An 18,023-nucleotide genomic window follows, 5' to 3' on the forward strand; every position below is an offset into this window, starting at 1 on the left:
AGCCACAGCCACACGTGTTCACATATCTATCACTTGCATCTTTGGCTATTGAATGTACACCTTGCTGCTGTCTCTGCTCCGGCTGTTTCAGCATGACAATGGGCAGCTCAACCGAAAGGTCGAGGGTTCGATCCCCAGCTCCTACAGGCACATGAAGTGTCTGTGGCCAAGATACTGAACCACAAATTGCTCCTGCTGTTACACCAGCAGAGTGGGAATGTGTTTATATATGGATTGGTATGAATGATTGAGCAGACTGCCATCAGTGTGTGAGCGTGACGTGAATTGTGAATTTGACATGTAGCCTTAAAGCACTTAAAGCTAGTCATAATAATAGTCAGACTAGAAAAGCGCTATACAAGTCAATTTACCATAAAGATCAGAGAGGGGTCTGGCTTCTTTATTGAAAGCATAATTATTTGTATAAATGCATCATTTTAAGAGATTGTGTGGGTGGAGAGCTAAAAGGGACAGAATGATGTCTTTTAAATGTCCTAATCACTGCTCTTATGTGGGAAATTAATGTCTTAAACATTAACACATTGTATTCCCAAAGTTACAGTTAGCATAAGATTTAAGTGAAACATTAGGTCGTGAGCTCAATTACATATTGTAAATAGTAATTTTCTGACTCAAAACACTTCCTGTAACAGGCCGTGTTGACAGCTCCTTTGCAAATTAAATCCCTTTTTTTAGTTCTCCGTTGATCATGGTAATTATTTATTGCATTTATAGGCAATAACAAAATATTTCTTAAGTTTAGAATTAGATTAACTTGATGTAAAACTGGAGAAGGGATCAATAATTAAATACTTAAACAGCTGAAAGGTCTCACTAAATGACATCATCATAACAAAAACATGATGATAATAACATTCCCTAATAAAAATAATTAAATCTCTAAACAATGGCTGTTCTTTCCTACAACAGTCTTTGTGTAATACCGTTTTCACCTGTTTATTTATCATTATTCTTATTCTTATCATTTTAAGTCAAAAATAAATGTGCTAATCAAAGATTACACCTCCGCTCATTGGCTACTATCAACGTCACTGCGCTACGAACGTCCTTTGGCTCCCAGGCTCTTCCGCATGACGTCATGACGCATCGTTTCCAAACAATGCTAAGGAAAAAGCCACGTTGACGATCCAGATTGAACTGTAGTCCTGAATTTCGAGCAGGCCAGCGCTGGGATTAGTTTCTTCAGACGACCTGGTTCCTTTCCCGCTGCAGACTTGAGATCAGTGCAGTCATGTCGTCAGAGCCGAAGGAGAAAGTGGAGACGAAAGGAGGACATCCCCCTGCAGGTAAAGCTCCTTCTGCTGCTCTCTTGTTTTTTTTTTTAGGCTTCCTTTAAACTGAGGCCCTTTGTTTCTGCACTGACTAGGTCCAGAAATCACATGATATAGAATAATACTTATGCAATCACCACATGTGCATATACTAGCAGGGCGTCTCTACATTCATCATTGCATGTGGTGTAATCTGCCTTAATTCTCAGTTTTTCACATTTCCCTACTTCCTGATTTGTGTCAGACCTTTGAACATACTTAACCCTTGGGACATTGTAGCGATTTTAGATCATCGTAGTGTAATTTAAGGACGTAAGTTAAAATGTTACGTTTGTACTGCTGGGTGGATGACGTGGAGGTCATACGCCTGAGTCTTTTGGACGGAAAGCTGAAAAAAACAAAAAAAAAAACAGATAAGGTGTACGTGGACCTGAGCAGTGTGGCAGGGTATGGGGCCACAGCAGCTACACTGATAGCACAGTGAGATAATAATTGCCCCTTACACCGAGCCTGTGATTAGTGGGAGGCCAACAGCAGCCTCTCTGTCTTAAACAAACATGAATGTATGTCTCACCACTGAGGCCAGAGGTTACAAACAGCTATCCTAGTGCTTTGAACAATTCATGTCCAGGACACTCCGACATTATGTGCAGGACGATAACTAACTCAAACTATAACTTTTATAATGAATTCAGTCCAAATGTAACAATAAAGTTATCATGCATTATTCTGTATTCCAGTATAACGTGAGTACTTACATTGTTAATGCAAGGCAAGTACTGCTAAAGTCATATTATTCTAAATACTTGTGGCTTTAATCATTTTATTTCAATATCTGTGATATTTGTTTGATCTCATTGTGAGCCCTTGAACTAATCTTACTTGTTCCTGTGTTAATCAGTGTGCATGTGTTTGTCCCTCTGTTATGGTGTTTTGCAGTAAAGGCAGGAGGGATGAGGATAGTGCAAAAGCACCAGCCCGCTGTGGTGCCTGAACCCCCACCAAAAGATGATGATGAAGATGAAGAGGAGTACGTCAGCAGCAGGTATTTCACCCACACTCTCATGGACGATTACCTAACCGGGCCTACTTGGCATAAGCCCAAGGACCAATGGGTGGAGGAGATCCCTGCATGGGCCAGAGCCTATTTTTGAATTGTCATTAAAATATTTATTAGGACAAATAAATAAAAGACTATAAAGGGACTGAATATGATTACAAAGACTTGCTGAATGACAACAAAGGCTGGAAAAAAATCATGACAAAAAAGACCTGCAAAGACAGACAAAAGAGCACACAGAGACTGAAAAGACTACAAAGAGACACAATATGATCACAGAACCATCAGAATTAGAGACAACATGTTGACAAATAAACACAAAAGCAGCACAAAGAGATGGAAAATGACTCTTAAGACACACAACAACCACAAAGACAGCCTAATGACACAAAACTTGCAGCAAAGTGAGAGAAAATGTTGCATTGTTTATTTGTGTTTATTTGAACCTGAGTGTTTAGTTCATGTTTACAAGAAATGGGGAAACACCTACTAAGTTGTAAGTGGGTAACACACACAGACATACAATCTGCAATTTGTCTACTAAGAAATTTAGCAGCTTCCACTTAAATTTAGGACGATACTTTTTTGCAGCATGTTTTTTCAGCAGGCATATATATAACTCGATAAACAACATAATAACTGAATAATTCAGCACTTGTACAGTCCATTCTGCAGCCACTGTTGTTGGCTGATAGCCGTCTCAGTTCACATGGTCTACATCACGCAGGCTCTCTTCATAAGCAGCAATAATTGTTCCATTTCTATGTTAGCATGTTTAGTTTGCTTCATTGTTTGTGCTACTTACTCCATACTGTGAAGTGTAACTGTGTGTGCATGGGTCTGCTTCTACGCCCACTCTGCTCAATATTCATGAGGACCCGTCAGCTATATGCGTATCAGTACAAGTGGCATATTCACACCACATATCAGTGTGTGTGTGTGTTAAAGAGAGGTGATAAATGAGAGCTGACAAGCAGTGCGCAGCAGTAAAGCAGGGTTCAAGAACATTGCCAACTATCAAGAAATTTTAGCATGCTGGTATTTCTACACAAAATCTAAAACACACAAAATTATACAATGCATGTTCTTTAATGACCCTGCGTGTTGTGTGAGTCTTTCCCTGTAATTCAGAGCGAAAATAACATCGAGCATGTTGGTGCTGATAAGTCATTTTGTTTTTTCTCTCCTCTCCTTTGTGCCAAGATGAGTGGTAATGGCAGACGGAGCATTAATGTGAAAAGTGAGGTCAAGTTGAGAACGGAGGTATGAAAGAGACATGCAAGCCCGGCTCACACGTCTCAATATGAAGGAGAGTGATTAAGAAAGAAAGAACACTGCCGACTATAGTCAGGAAACTGGAGATATTCTTCCTTCTAGTGGACATTGGTCAGAGGGTGTGACCAGCTGGTTGCATTATGCACTTCCTCATTTTGTTATGTAACCTTAGAGGATATTTAGTCAAACTGTGCAGATTTTAGAAATGCAATGGTGTTACAACTCATTTATTTTATTTCTTTCCAATATTAGCTGTTTTCTTAAATAAAGGCTATGAAATGTGAAGGGAAAAAGCCCTTCACAGCCTCACAGCCTACATACATGGGGCGCCTGCACTAACCATTAGGCTACCGGTGCCCCAATACTGTTGATAAACTAACCAATAAATCGACTTATTTGATAAATAGACATAGATTTACTTTATTGAGCCCTAACTGGGAAATTGTGGAAATAATAAAAATACTTGATGATATGACTGATAATTCACTCTGGATATACATGCAGTCCTACTTTCAGAGGCAGTTAATGTGTCCTATTTGTTGGTGGAGGAGCCAGCTTTGTGTCTGCTTTGCAAAATAAATGCAGGATTGAGAGTGTTAAAATATCTTTGAGGCTTTCCTTGTGTGTGAACTGGCTCAGCAGGGACATTAAAAACTCAAGAAGTTATTTTTCCCCCTAAATATGTCTGCACAGAGCTTGCAGTCAAGGCAGAGGAATCACAACTTCAGCTGCTGAAATCAAATCCACAAATGGTGCATTTGAATCACAGAGGAACACCGTTTAAAATCAGCTTTGAAAAACCTTTCTCGGCCTGGCTGTGGAAACGCGCGCTTTACCTTCCTCCTTTCAAGTATTTACCTCAAACTAAAAAAAAAATACCTGTCAGCGCGTCTCACAAGAGAAGCTTAGTAGCTGCACTCCGTCAGTAAATACAGTCAGTGAAAGTCTCTCACTCACACACACTCTGTCTGTCCCTCTCCGTGTCACGCTGATGGACGTCTAGCAGGTGGCCACTGGGTAAATTTCGCATTAGTAGCAGCCAGTGAAGCGGTGTAGTCAGGGGAACACCTGCCGTACCCAATCTCACCGAGATGGACAGATGGAGCAAAGAGAGAGATAGGTGGCCTGGATTATTGGGAGGAGGGGAGGGGGAGATTATTATGGTATGGAGAGCAGGAGACACCATGCTGATGTGAAGATAGGAAAAATGAGGTTTGACTCGGTGAGAGAAGGAGGAGAAGGGCGGGTAGGGGTGAGATACAGGCAAGAAAGGAAGGCATAAGACGGGTGACCCAGCAGCTGCCCACTTAGTGTCAGCTGAATGTTTTTCAGTGTCAGGAATAAATCTAGTGTTTCTGCTTCTGTGTAAAAATGTGATGTCAGTGAGAGTTAGGAAAGCAGAAGAGAGGGAGAAAAAAAAAAAGAACACGTGTTTATTAGCATGATGCTTCTCATTTACACAAAAATCTGGTTTATGTGCTGCTCACACATTTGGATCAGCTAAAAGTGTAAAAACGACGTGGCCTCGTGTCAGCTGCACTATCACGTCTCCTCCATGTTTTTGGTGAGAGGTGGATATGTTTCGCAGACCCAGAAAAAAGAGCGGGCGGTGCTGTGTGTATGCTCCACTTCATCACTCGCTGCACACATACACAGTATGTAGGAACTGTTGCGGGATGCGCAGTAAGCTGACAGCTCACAGTGAAAAGTTGAGAAGGAAGAGAGAGAGAGAGAGAGAGAGGAGAAGAAGAGGAGGAGATACAGGCAACAGGCATCAGTTTCTATAGCAACCACCACATCGCCTACGGCAACAAACTTCCTGCTCTGTTGAAGCAAAGAAAGATGGGTGGGGTGGTGTTGGAGGTAATGGTGGTGAGGTGTGACTTTAGAGCCAAATCAGAGGAGAAAACACCCCCAAAAAAAATCATATGAATGCACATTTCTTTCTTTGATTAGTTAAAATGTGTATTCTGATTTCTCTTTCCCTTTACCGACCTTCTCCTTTCCTCTTCACTCTTCTCCTCTCCCCTCACAAAGCGACTCCTCCCCTGGTTTCCTCGCAGCTCTCTACTGCCCCCTGCAGGCTCCTCGACCACTTCATCCCACCTCTTTGTTACTTTTGGCTTCTCTCAGTGTGACCTTCTCTTGGTATCTCTCTCCATCTTCTCAAACAGATAAAGACATGAAAGGTGTCAGTGGCATAATCTTACAACGAAAGCTTTGTGTGGAATCTAGATTAAGATATCATGGCCTAGAGTAGAGTGTGATTAAGATGTCTTAAACAGAGTGGCGTGTATCTGTTTACCAAGCATGTCTAAAACCTGTTGTTTATTCTACATAAGGGGAATGTTATTTTTTACTGTCATGTGGGGGGGGGGGGGGAAGAAACAATTTTACCCTTTTGAAGGAGTCTGAAGCTTGTTAGCTGTCTCACTGACAGGTCTTCACTTCTACCTGTCTGTGTAATCATGCCTTATCCGTCTGTCTTCTTTCTCTCTGCCCTTTATGTCCATCCCTGGCTACAACAGGCCAAGTTTGATACTAACATGCCTCAAATGCAAGGCTGACGTTTTCCTTCGTCCTTTGGTTTCTTTGTTTTTTCCACCTCTCATCTCTTTGCGGTCTTGTCAGTATTTGAGGATTCATCTTCAAATGACACAAAGGAGATGGGCGTTCAATAGGAAGGAGACATGATGTGACAGGCCAGCGTGAGGTGAATAGGAGCCCACGCTGTGTCGGTATGAGAGCAAATATTCAACTGAGCTCACCTTAACCCCAGTGTGTCTCACCTCACCTTAGCTTCAGTTAGTATCAGAACTGAAGCAGCTGCTGTACATGTGTGATGTATAACTGTGTGATGTATAACTGTTTGGCATGATGTGGAAAAAGAGCAAGTTGTTTTATTTCACTTGTGAAGCAAACAGCTCAGAGACAGTTTCGACATTTCAAAATAACAACATGAAAAGTCTGTTTTTTTTATTCAACATCAGACTTTAGCAGCTGAACACTAACGAGCTATCTTTTAGCTTGAGGGAAATGAAGAAATCTGGTAGCATGTAATGCTCGCATGCCATTGTAGAGTTTACTTTGTGAGTGTAATGAAATTAGATACTTACACTATGCAGCAGTGCGCCCGGCCAGATGTGTTTAAGATGATTGTGATGTTTAGCCAACAGGTGCATTCGTGATGAATATTCTGTAAGTAATTTTCACAGTTGTTGGATTTTTTCCGGCATCTGGATTTCTTCATCTGGCAATTGACATATGCACAGCTATACTTAACTTGCTCTGCATATAGCGCTCCTTTTTTTTTTTTTTCAACTGTACTTCAAGCCAAGTGTTAGCAAAAAGCTAACCCGAGCACTTCACAATTAGCAGAGCATAAATCTGAATAAGAAACACTTGCTGGGATGTTAATATGCAATATTTCAGCTAATTGACTTGCTAATAGAGAGCCTCTCAACCTGACATTTTGACATGTGGTTAGTGAGGAATAATCAGGGAAATTCAACATATCCAAGCATTGATTTAATAGCAAGGTGTAAATATTCTCATTAAGATAAGTAGCAGAGGGCTGTTCAGTGCCAAGTGGTTGATTGCAGATTTGGACATAAGCCAGATGTGTTGAGAATCCATAACTGCAAACAGATCATCATTTAAAAGTTGTGCATGAATCTTCAAATATTTATAGGAAGCTAACAGATGTTGCAAACATCATGCTATTCAAGTGTTTGTATTCTGACAGCTGAGGATTGATTGAAGTTTGTTTACTGAGAAACTTTTCCTCTTTGCATATTAACCGTGTTAATGAGGTAGGCACAAGTTGGACATGCTTGTTGCTAATGTCTTTCAGTGTAGTTTTGAAGGTGGCTACCACAACTGTGCGCTTTTGCCGGGGGGCGACGATGCCGTAAAATTAGATGGCGCTCGTTTGTCATGTCAAGGTCGATACTTCCCTCAGGTTCCGCATTCCTCCTCCTCGTCTTTCCCTCTGCGTCCATCCATTCCCTTTCTCTGTGTGAATGAGCGCTGGCCACCCTCTCTCCTCCACTCTCCTCCTCTAACAGTCTATTATTTTATATTTTTCTCCCCTGTTCCTCCTCTCCATTTTCCTCCCCTTGTCACCCTTAAACCCCTTGACCCGCCTTTCCCCCTTTCTAACCTGTCTTTCCTTCACTTTCTTACCCTCCTCATTTCTCCTCCTTCCCAATCATTTCCTTTATCATCATCCTCCTCGTTAGCTCTCTCTAACGCTCTCCCTGCATCCCTCTCTCTGCTCATGCTTTCCATCCAGAAGCTGTGAGCCCCAGTGTTTGGCCAGGATGAATGGGAGCTATTTAAGCTGCTGGCAGGTCCATCCGGTGTGTGTGTGTGTGTGTGTGTGTGTGTGTGTGTGTGTGTGTGTGTGTGTGTGTGTGTGTGTGTGTGTGTGTGTGTGTGTGTGTGTGTGTGTGTGTGTGTGTGTGTGTGTGTGTGTGTGTGTGTGTGTGTGTGTGTGTGTGTGTGTGTGTGTGTGTGTGTGTGTGTGTGTGTGTGTGTGTGTGTGTGTGTGTGTGTGTGTGTGTGTGTGTGTGTGTGTGTGTGTGTGTGTGTGTGTGTGTGTGTGTGTGTGTGTGTGTGTGTGTGTGTGTGTGTGTGTGTGTGTGTGTGTGTGTGTGTGTGTGTGTGTGTGTGTGTGTGTGTGTGTGTGTGTGTGTGTGTGTGTGTGTAGGACTGTGGGTGTTATGTGTTCCAACAAGTTTGGATGTTAAAATTTTGGCTCGGTTACACTTTTAGAGGTTTTGAAGTAACCAGATAAATAAACGTTTGCAAATGTTGCCATGCTAAACACGGTAAACTGCAACTTCGACCTGCGCACAATATGATTGACATATTACATGACAGTTTACTGAGTTGTGTATTATTCTAAAAAAACAAAACCTTGAATTTGTATGCTTCCCTTTTTTTCTCTCTCCTTTTTAGTCCACCGAAGGCCCCCATGGTTGTGTCTGGAGTGGTTACAAAGGTAAGACACACACACAGACACTCTCAGACACGCACACACTCAGACCACCAGTAGTGTTGAAATAAGCATTATACGGTGATTTATATCTGGGACATGAGCTCTACAGGGAGAGGTAGCAGCTTAGTGCTGAGACAGAACAAGGGAGTAAAGGAAAAACAAGGCAGACAAAGGGGAGGAGAAGAAAAGCCATGGAGTTCCAAACAGGGAGATGATGATGCTGAATGATCTGCTATTGTGAAAAACAATATTAATTGGAAAAACCATTTGTTATCAATATATTATTTTTTGGAGATTTAGTTGTTGGATCATTCTCAGCTTTTCTTGTTACCATGGCCCAGAAATCAATTGAAAGAACAACATTTGTACATTTATTCATGGAAAAAAAGGCTTTTCTTTTAAAGATTTATTTTTGGGCTTGCCTTTATTGTAGAGATAGGACAGTGGGTAGAGTCGGAAATCAGGGAAAGAGAGCGGGAAAGGAGACACAGGTCGGATTTGAACTTGGGTCGCACGCTTGGAGGAGACTATTACCACAATCCCCAAAAAAATATTCTTATGTTTCCTTTTTTCATGTTAAATCTGGTTACACTTACAGATATCGTACAATAGAGCTTAATACAGTGCTACGATAATCCACAAACACAAGAAGACCAAAGTGTCCAATCAACTGCTCTGTGACATAGTTTCAACAAGAATCCAATTGTGAGCTTCACAGAGGTAGTGGACCACATTATATCAGAAATGATCCATGACATATAGAGTTTGATTGTTTAGGGTTGGACAGCCTTGACCCACCTCTTTGAAAAGTGGGTCAAAGTCTGTGACGGGCCAAATCTGTTCAATTCTTCTTGACTGTATGCCATTGATTTGGCATGAGAGCACACAGGTGTGTGTGTGTCTTTGTGTGTGAAAGGCGTCCTTGAGTCTCTGGATGGCTCCGTTCCCTGCCTGTCAGACCCGGTAGATTGTTTGTGGAAGATTGCAGTGATATCAGGAAGGTGGCAGACATCCCATTTATCCCACCGATCCTCCTCTAGCCTTTCCATTCGCCCCCTATCTGCTGCCATCACACCCAGAGGCTAGCAGTGCACAAAGCCTCGGAAAAGCCTTTTAAAGGCTGAGTGAAACACTTCAGTGTGTGTGTTTGTGTGTCGGTGCGGGGAGTGTTTGACCAGTTCTGACTTATAAAATGTTAAAAACAAGACATTTCCTGGCATTCAATTTTCTGTCTTTCCTTTCTCTTTGAATGACTCATGAAGTCATGGTCAAGTGTTTGCCTTGATAAAATGATGACACGAGGCACTTAAGGTGGGCATCAAAAGCAAAGCTAGCTGAAATTTTAACTCAAAAGTAAAAGAATGACTGTTACTTCAAGTTATACATTCAAGCCTTCTTTAAAAAAAATAAAAAAAGATATTTTGGGCCATTAGCAAGGACAGCTGAAGAGAGACAGGAAACGTTTGGAGGAGAGAGTGGGGGATGACATCAGGTCCAGGTCGGATTGGAACCCAAGGCCGCGGTAATGAGGACTATTGCCTCCGTACATGGGGCTAGCGCCAAAACCACTAGGCCACCGGCGCCCCCACATGCGCCTTCTTTATGTTCAGAATGTATTTTTCAGCTTCATGAGATCTCTTCAATTTTCACATGTTTTAATATAAACTATTTGTGAAGTAGTTTGTGTGTTGCTAAAAAGAGGAACCATCACGTTGCTCCTCCAAACGGAGAAGTGAAAGCTGGAAACATATCTTGCCAACCACAGCGACTGCTTGTCACACCGTAGTGCAGTAATACAGTTCATTTGTTGCTTTCCCGCCCATACCTCTGCTTCAGTAGGACAGAGATAGAGGAGACAGAAGCTTTGAAGCACACAAGAGAGAAGAAGGGCAATTGGAGGTCAAATCCATCCACATCCCGTGCTGTTAGCTGCAGGATTGGCTTTAAATGAAAGAAACACACAGACGCACACATTGACAATGTTTTTGGTCCCACCTACACACATGCAGGAAAATGAGTGTGCATACTGTACAAAAACAACACATACATGGAGGATTAGGGTCAGCTTAGGGATGGGATGCGTAAGTTCAGCAAAAGGTTTTGTGTGTGTGTGTGTTTTTTGTGTGCATTGATTTAGCAGGTTATATAACTTAATCCTTACAAACATTTATGGAATTCTAGGAAAAGAGAATATGCAAGCACTGTGCATTTTTAAATTCATTTATGATGTAGTGTTAACATCCATGTATGCACAGATGAGAGGAATCAGCCAAACACATTGTAACTTAATGCTACAATCCAGTGTTTTAGATTAGAGAAATTAAAACCCTCCACATTTATCCACACATTAATGTAATGTGTGTTAAATGTTTGCATCTTTAAGCAACTGTAAGCCCAGCTTTAACTGAACTTTGCCACCCAACCCCTTCGGTGCCATATGTAAAAACTTAACCAGTGAAGAGCAGGGGAGTAAAGAGCAGGTGTAAGACAGACCAAGACAGGAACGTCGAGGAAGAAGAAATTAGGAATGCTGGCTTGGTAAAGGGAGGAAGAAAGAAGGGGAGCATGAAGGCAAAGTAGTAAGAATTCAAGTCCTGGTGGCAGTGAGTCTGATTAAAGAACAGCATTCTGCCATAAATAGTCAAAGTCCTGATTTAATCACATATAGAAGTGATGGGAAATCAACTCTGAAACATTGAATATGACACATTCCTGGTGTGTTTACTGCCCAGTTATTATCTCTGCACAGATCGTTTCTAAATTCTTGTACTAACAGTGGTTTCAATCGAAATAGCTGACTTCGGTTTGATGTGTGCTTGAGCCGTATTTCCAGCTGAAGAATCGAAACAGATGAATACAATTGACTGTCCGCTTTCTGTTTAGGGTGATAAGGACTTCACCCCAGCTGCTGCCCAGGTCGCCCATCAGAAGCCCCAGCCTGGTGTTCCGAAGCTGGCCCCCCTCCAGCAGCACATCAAACAGCAAATCCACCAGCCTCGCAAGTGAGCCGGGCAGCAGGCTACAAGGGCTCCGCTAACTCCACTAGCAGGCCTTTCCAATGGAACACAGAAGATGAATATATGTCCCCCACCAGGCTCAGGTCTCTGCTTAATAATCACCGTAGTTTTTTGTTTTGTTAGCTTTTACATGACCTGTACAAGGATCTTAAACAGACGCCCAGTGTAGCCATTGTAGAGGACCCACTGTTTACACCTCTGCTGCATTGTGCTGCACTATCAGTTCTGCACTTTTAATCCTCCCCTTATGAGGGATTGTGTTGACGATTTTATAGTCTTAAATCGGATTAAGTGGCCCTTCTAAAATGGCTATCATTGTAGGATTACACATTAATGGAGAAGCTGATCTGAGTCTGTGGGGGGAACTCTCATCCCCACCCATGTGCTGATTAACACAACATCAAAGCGAACCAACCAATCACAGTAACCTGTAATCGGTCCGACCAACCAATCACCTCACAGTGACGAGCCTGAGCTCCAGCCTTCTACCTATGATCTTCACAGACCAAAAGAACCAATCGAGAAATCACAAGGTGGACATTAATAGAACATAATAAACACAAACCAAAAAGATACAGGAAGCAGCTTCTGAGGAACAAACCTCACTTTGATGATATCACTGCGTCAAACATGAACCAGAGAGCGCTATAGTTGCTCAAAGTATTACAGCATTAACCAATCATAAGGTCTGTAGTGTTGCCTGACTCCCAATGCAAAGTGTAGATATAGTATCTCCAGATAGGTAACATTTTCAATATTAAAGACACCAAAAAAGGGGAACCAATGAGATGCTGACTGTGTCATGAGTCATGCTTGCTAGCTTAAAGCTTTGGCTAATATAGCTTTTAGGCATTGACAAAAGCTATTTACCTTTTGCTAGAGTTTCTTCCTCTGTCACTATATTCAACTTAATTTTAGAGGAAGGCGCCTTACTGATGTCTGCTCTGCATTTTCTGCTGCTTTGTTATTGCTGTAATCATGTGGCTCCTCCTCTGCATTGTTAACTAGTTTTAATGCAAACTTAACCTGCCTCATAGTAAACAGCTTTTAAAAAAAAACAAAACTGCCTTATTGCTTAGAATCCAGGATTGCATTTTTTCTCTGCTTTTCACCGGAGTCAGCTGGAAAGAGAAAAACAAAGCCAGAAATGCGATGAAATATGTTTACTGTGAGGCAGCGACAGGATGCTTTGTGTATGCATTAACAATAGCATGAACAGCAGGACAGAGTAATGTACTTTACAACAAAGTGTTGCAGTGCAGCAGCTCAGAAAATAGTCCAGCTTTCAGCTGTCAGATAAAGGTAATCGCTGTGCAAAAATGGTGATTTCAACATTCCATAGAAAACTGTCTGAATAAATATGTAGACGTTTAGAAGTGTTCAGAGCAAATACAATCCATTTATTTCCTCCTGCAGAAGATCAGCAGGTATGGCTTGTTTAATATCAGACATTTGCATCAGCCCCTAAAATCCTAAAAAAAAAATGTCCTTAGAAATGATACATATCAACACACACTTAAAAAACACACACACCACCCTTTTCCTTAAACACCCATCCCCTTACACTCAAGTGTCGTCGTAACACTAATGTTCAGGTTCTAAGACAAGAAAGAATTTATCTTACCAAGAAGGAATAATTTCCAATGTTAATTTAATTTTAAAAGAGTTGTATTTTTGTTTTTTTCTTTGGTTCTTGTTCTTGAGTAAATTGTTTAAATTGTATAAATCTTTAGTCATTGAGTGGACTTAGGTATTAGGTGTGGTTGTCATAGTAAATAAAGATATAAACTATCTTGTTAAACCTTTCCATGTTGTCTTTTTTTTAATGAAAGAAGGAATAGCTGTCCATGAAACTTGTTTTGATTTGTAACATTCATCAGGTAATAAAGAAATCCAGGTCAGCACTAAAGAAGGTGAATGATGTACCCCTAAAATGTTCTCCGATAAAGGAGTCCCACTTGGACTTGATCCGTGTCTTACCTGGAGTATTTGATTATCACACGGTGAATTAGCACCCTGCACTGAGGGATTAGGGCTCAGGTGTTGTTTTGAAATGAAAAAGAAACATCTCCAAGAGCTGTCTGCTTTCTCCCTCAGTAGCTCGCTCACACACACACACACACACACACACACACACACACACACACACAGTGTGCACCAGGTGTTAGTGCATGTAATCCATCTTTACACAAGCATCTGCAACCAGGTGTTCTGTCAGTTTATGTTAGCCCAATAAAGCAGCCTGTGCAGGCTCACTCTGTGCGAGCCTCTGTCAGCCGGCTGGAACTCCCCATTAAAGCAGACATGGCTGCTCCATTCTCCGTGGTTGTATATAGTTCTCCCTTCCGCTGCCATGCCTTATTAGACTGACTGGAAGAACAGAATGTGCGTGAGAGGATGCTAAAAATATATCATACTGTCCAGCTCATAAATCTGTGCTTGTATGACTGTGAATTCTGCAATGAAAAAGGTACATAAGATGAATATCTATTCTTATCCTAGATATGAATAGTCGTGAATAGCCTTAGAGATCAGCTGTATTTTTGCTTGTTAAGCTGGTAATGATTGTGTCAGAAAGTAGACCCTAAAACTCTACAAACATTGGTACTTTATGACCTCACATACAGGAGAAAATACTTTCATGACACTGAAAAAAATATCCTTTATATTTTCTCAGATTTAAAGTAAATTAATCATACAGATAAAAAAAGAGCCTCCAAAAATTAATGTTGGATAAAATAATAGGAAAGATGCTTTGGTGCATTATTTATGTATGAAGGTTGCTATGGTAGACCAACTTTCAGACGGGTTCAGTTGTTGATTTGAATACAAATGCCCATAAATGCAACACTATGTTGGCATATTTAGAAAAGATATCTACTAACAATATCACATGACAACAATTCAAGTCTTTGTTAATTTGACTCTTGACGCTTTTTTTTTTGTTTCTCTTCCACTGCCATAAAAACAGGCAAGGTTACAGTTTTATTGCACTTTACCCTCAGCTCAGTTCTTCTCATTTGGAGGCACTTTATTACATTAGCCCAGAGTATACAGCACCAGCTGTTGGCCATGTGGTCCTCTGGAACATTAAATCTGGCTGCAGCCAGTTGAGACTGGTCGATTCTACCACCAAACCACCTGAAAACCTTCCACTGATGCTGCCGTTTACTCAGTCAACAGGCCACAGCCAGATTAGGACCTTTTTTTGGATTTGCTTACAGTCGGTTTGATAAAAAGAGCAGGGCTAAAATGACAAAGTTACTCTGACATTTTGGCATTATGACTAAAGCTTCACCAAAACCAAACAGCTTGCACTATTCTGCACATATATATATATGTGTGTGTGTGTGTTTGATATTTAAATCATCACACCATTCAATGTATGGAAAGCCTTTAGTAGCACATTGCCAGTTTTAAGTATATCCAACATATTTTTAGTTCTTTGTTGGAAATGTCAAAGAGAAAGTATATTGCAGTACTTCTTATCAAGTTTGGTGCTATTAAAACTCCTGGGAGAGGGTTTTTTCCGTGTAACAGACCTGCTCTCTGCCAAGTTTCCCTCACTTTTTTTTAACAGTGAGGGCACCGCCACTTGAAGTTCATCTTTAGTTCACACATTGTAGATAATTCTGAAGATGATTTAATTGTGAGACTTTTTCCTTTATTCAGAAAAGGAATTCATTAAGAAAGACCTCCTTTGTCCTTGATTGCATCACAGTATCATCTCAAAGAAAACTTAAAACAGAACTTCATATGATTTAGCTCGTAGACCCGGAGCGCTGGAGATAGATTACAATGAGTTCTTGCCACATCAGATAAAATAATGAGACAATGTAACCATAAGGACACGAAAATAAACCCTGAGCTGTAGATCACAACAAGGAAATTAAATAAATCATCATTAATTATTTGCTTTCTTAAAATTCCTTGCACTTTATTGTCAGCTACAAGAGATAACTTCATAAATTCGTTCTCATTTTAATGCAAATATAGCCAGATTTAAAATAAAGTCTTCTATTTCAGACTTTATAAATGATAGTTAAACTACTATCATGTTGATCTGAGGATCCACAAAACAATTTTTGCTTATTATTTGAATAAAAACGTGACATATTTTTAAACAGAGGATGCAAAAAAATAGAGTTGTTGGATTTTTGCTTTTAATGGTTACTTCTTGAGGCCTGCACATGTCATCATGTACGTAATCCTCTGTAATTCCTCTGAGATGTACCAGTAATGCTCTGAAATCCTTAATTGTTGTACCAACACCAACCAGCAGAGGTCCCCAACCAAGGGTATCCCACCAATACCACAATCTAATGGAAACACTCATTCATGCTGATCTACATTCAGGTCATCCTGTTTAAATCCAGGCCTGTAGCATCACAGCATGACATAATAGCTGTCACACTATCAGTGTGTTTTTGGCCTTTTCTGAACTTCTGTGAAGGATTTGGGTCGGGGTGGGGGGGTAGGAGGAATCGCTGACCAAGCGTGATGCGCCTCATAATCTCAGGTTACAATGTAAGCCAACAGTTGTGTGAGCTACAACCATGACCTAAATATTATCGGATGCATTCAGGGCTAATAGGTTTTGTGTCTGCCCCATACACAAACACATAAACAGACACATATAACACACAAGTTCAATCTCCAACATTTAGTGAACGCTCACAGATGAAAAAACTGTGGAAACCTTTAAAAAAAAAAAAAACTATACTGACTGAAAAACATGAACAGAGAATTCCATTGCATCGTTATATAGTTTTGATTAATGGCCAGAAAACCCAAAAGCCATTAACATAAGACACAATATGCTAATGCTGTAACCAGTGCAGAGTTCAGTTATGGGTAAATGTGCTCTTCTTTTGTCATGTTCAAATGACTTCCTCTGGGCGGTTTCTAAGCAGATTGTCATTCTGGAGTCAATGGAGTTTATTTGAAGAACTGATTTGGCTGTGCAGTGGCCTTGTAACCCCTTAGCAACTCATCACCATGTATATTAGACACACACTCTTGGATGGCACTTAAGCTGCAATCGCCACAAGGAGTTAGAAGCGTGAAATTGTGCTTTTGAAAAATCCCGACATTGTTATATCACTGCTCTCCCTCTGGCTCTGTGTGTTTAAACTCAAGGCCCTTTTTCTTTTTTGCTCCATTATTTTTACTGTTCTACTGTTAAAACAGGGAGCTGACCTTATGTTCTGTAATGCGTTAGCTGTTTTTATCAGAGGGTCCATATGTTAGGGATTATCTTCTCAATTCTGCTAGCACTGTCAGATTGACTGGGGCTCACCCAGATTTCTCAAAAATCACAATACTACGGAGTTATTTTATGCATTTGTTACTCATTGAGCCACATAGCACAAATGCTGAGATGGTTTATGAAGACAGAAACAAATCTTTTTTAATGACTTTCCAACACAACACAGTCGAGGCATTTGATAATATTAGAGCCATACATCATCCGTATCTCACCCACAGTCACTGTTAGCAGAAGTGTTTATTTTGTTCACATCATCCATAACCTGTACACAGCCAACTCACACATTTACTCCCAGCCATAACATGTAAGTGTATCACGATTAAAGCCAGTGTTAATTTGGTTTTCCAATGTAAACATTGAGGAAGAGTTAAAATGTTCTTACCCCAGTTAAGATTTAAGGAGCACACAATAAGACTAGGAAGTTCTGTTGTTTGTGTAACAGTGTTATGGAAAAAGGGTTCCTTTTTGAATAGAAAATAAAGAAAAAATCTTCAAAAAGCATGATCTGAAACAAAATATATTTATGCTAAACACATTCATGAATGTTTTATTATAAAGCGAAATAAAAAAGCATCTTAAAACATTGCTGTTAAACTCCATTCAATTCTTACTAAGCTATTCATGAGCTTACTTAGTCAACATGACATGGCCATTAGTACCTTCACTGAATATATAAAGACATTATTGTATAATGTCTTTAAGAAGTTGCTTTGCATTCATTTTAGGCAGAAAGATTAAAAAAACTCTGCTCTGGTAACAGTCTGAGAGAATGTGTGTGAATAAGTGTCTGCTTTAAAATAGTCCAACACATTACAAAGCGGGCGGCCCAGGTTCAAATCCAACCTGTGGCTCCTTTCCTGCATGTCGTTCCCCACTCTCTCTCTCTCCCTGATTTCCAACTCTGTCCTGTCTCTCCAGTAAAGGCAGAAAATGCCCCAAAAAGAAAAATCAAAAAAAAAGAATTAAAAAAAACAATAAATAGGAAATAAAAATAAGTTAGCTACAAACAATTCAAGTATCAAATCCCCTGGGCATCAGCCTTTGACATCAGAAAGGACACGAAGCTTTGTGCACTGTCAAAGCGCTGGCAGCCAATTTTTGAAAGGCC

At 40.5% G+C, this 18,023-nt stretch overlaps 1 protein-coding gene across 1 annotated transcript; it reads left to right on the top strand.

Moving 5' to 3' along the window:
• Nucleotides 1-1,101: 1,101 nt before the first annotated feature.
• dap (death-associated protein) lies at nt 1,102-13,447 on the top strand. Its single transcript, XM_020641667.3, has 4 exons — nt 1,102-1,307; nt 2,232-2,337; nt 8,590-8,632; nt 11,513-13,447. The coding sequence occupies exons 1-4, from the start codon at nt 1,253-1,255 to the stop codon at nt 11,633-11,635; spliced, it is 327 nt and encodes a 108-aa protein (XP_020497323.1). The 5' UTR covers nt 1,102-1,252; the 3' UTR covers nt 11,636-13,447.
• Nucleotides 13,448-18,023: the final 4,576 nt, after the last annotated feature.

Source organism: Labrus bergylta, chromosome 20, assembly GCF_963930695.1.
Source record: "Labrus bergylta chromosome 20, fLabBer1.1, whole genome shotgun sequence".
NCBI lineage: Eukaryota > Metazoa > Chordata > Actinopteri > Labriformes > Labridae > Labrus > Labrus bergylta.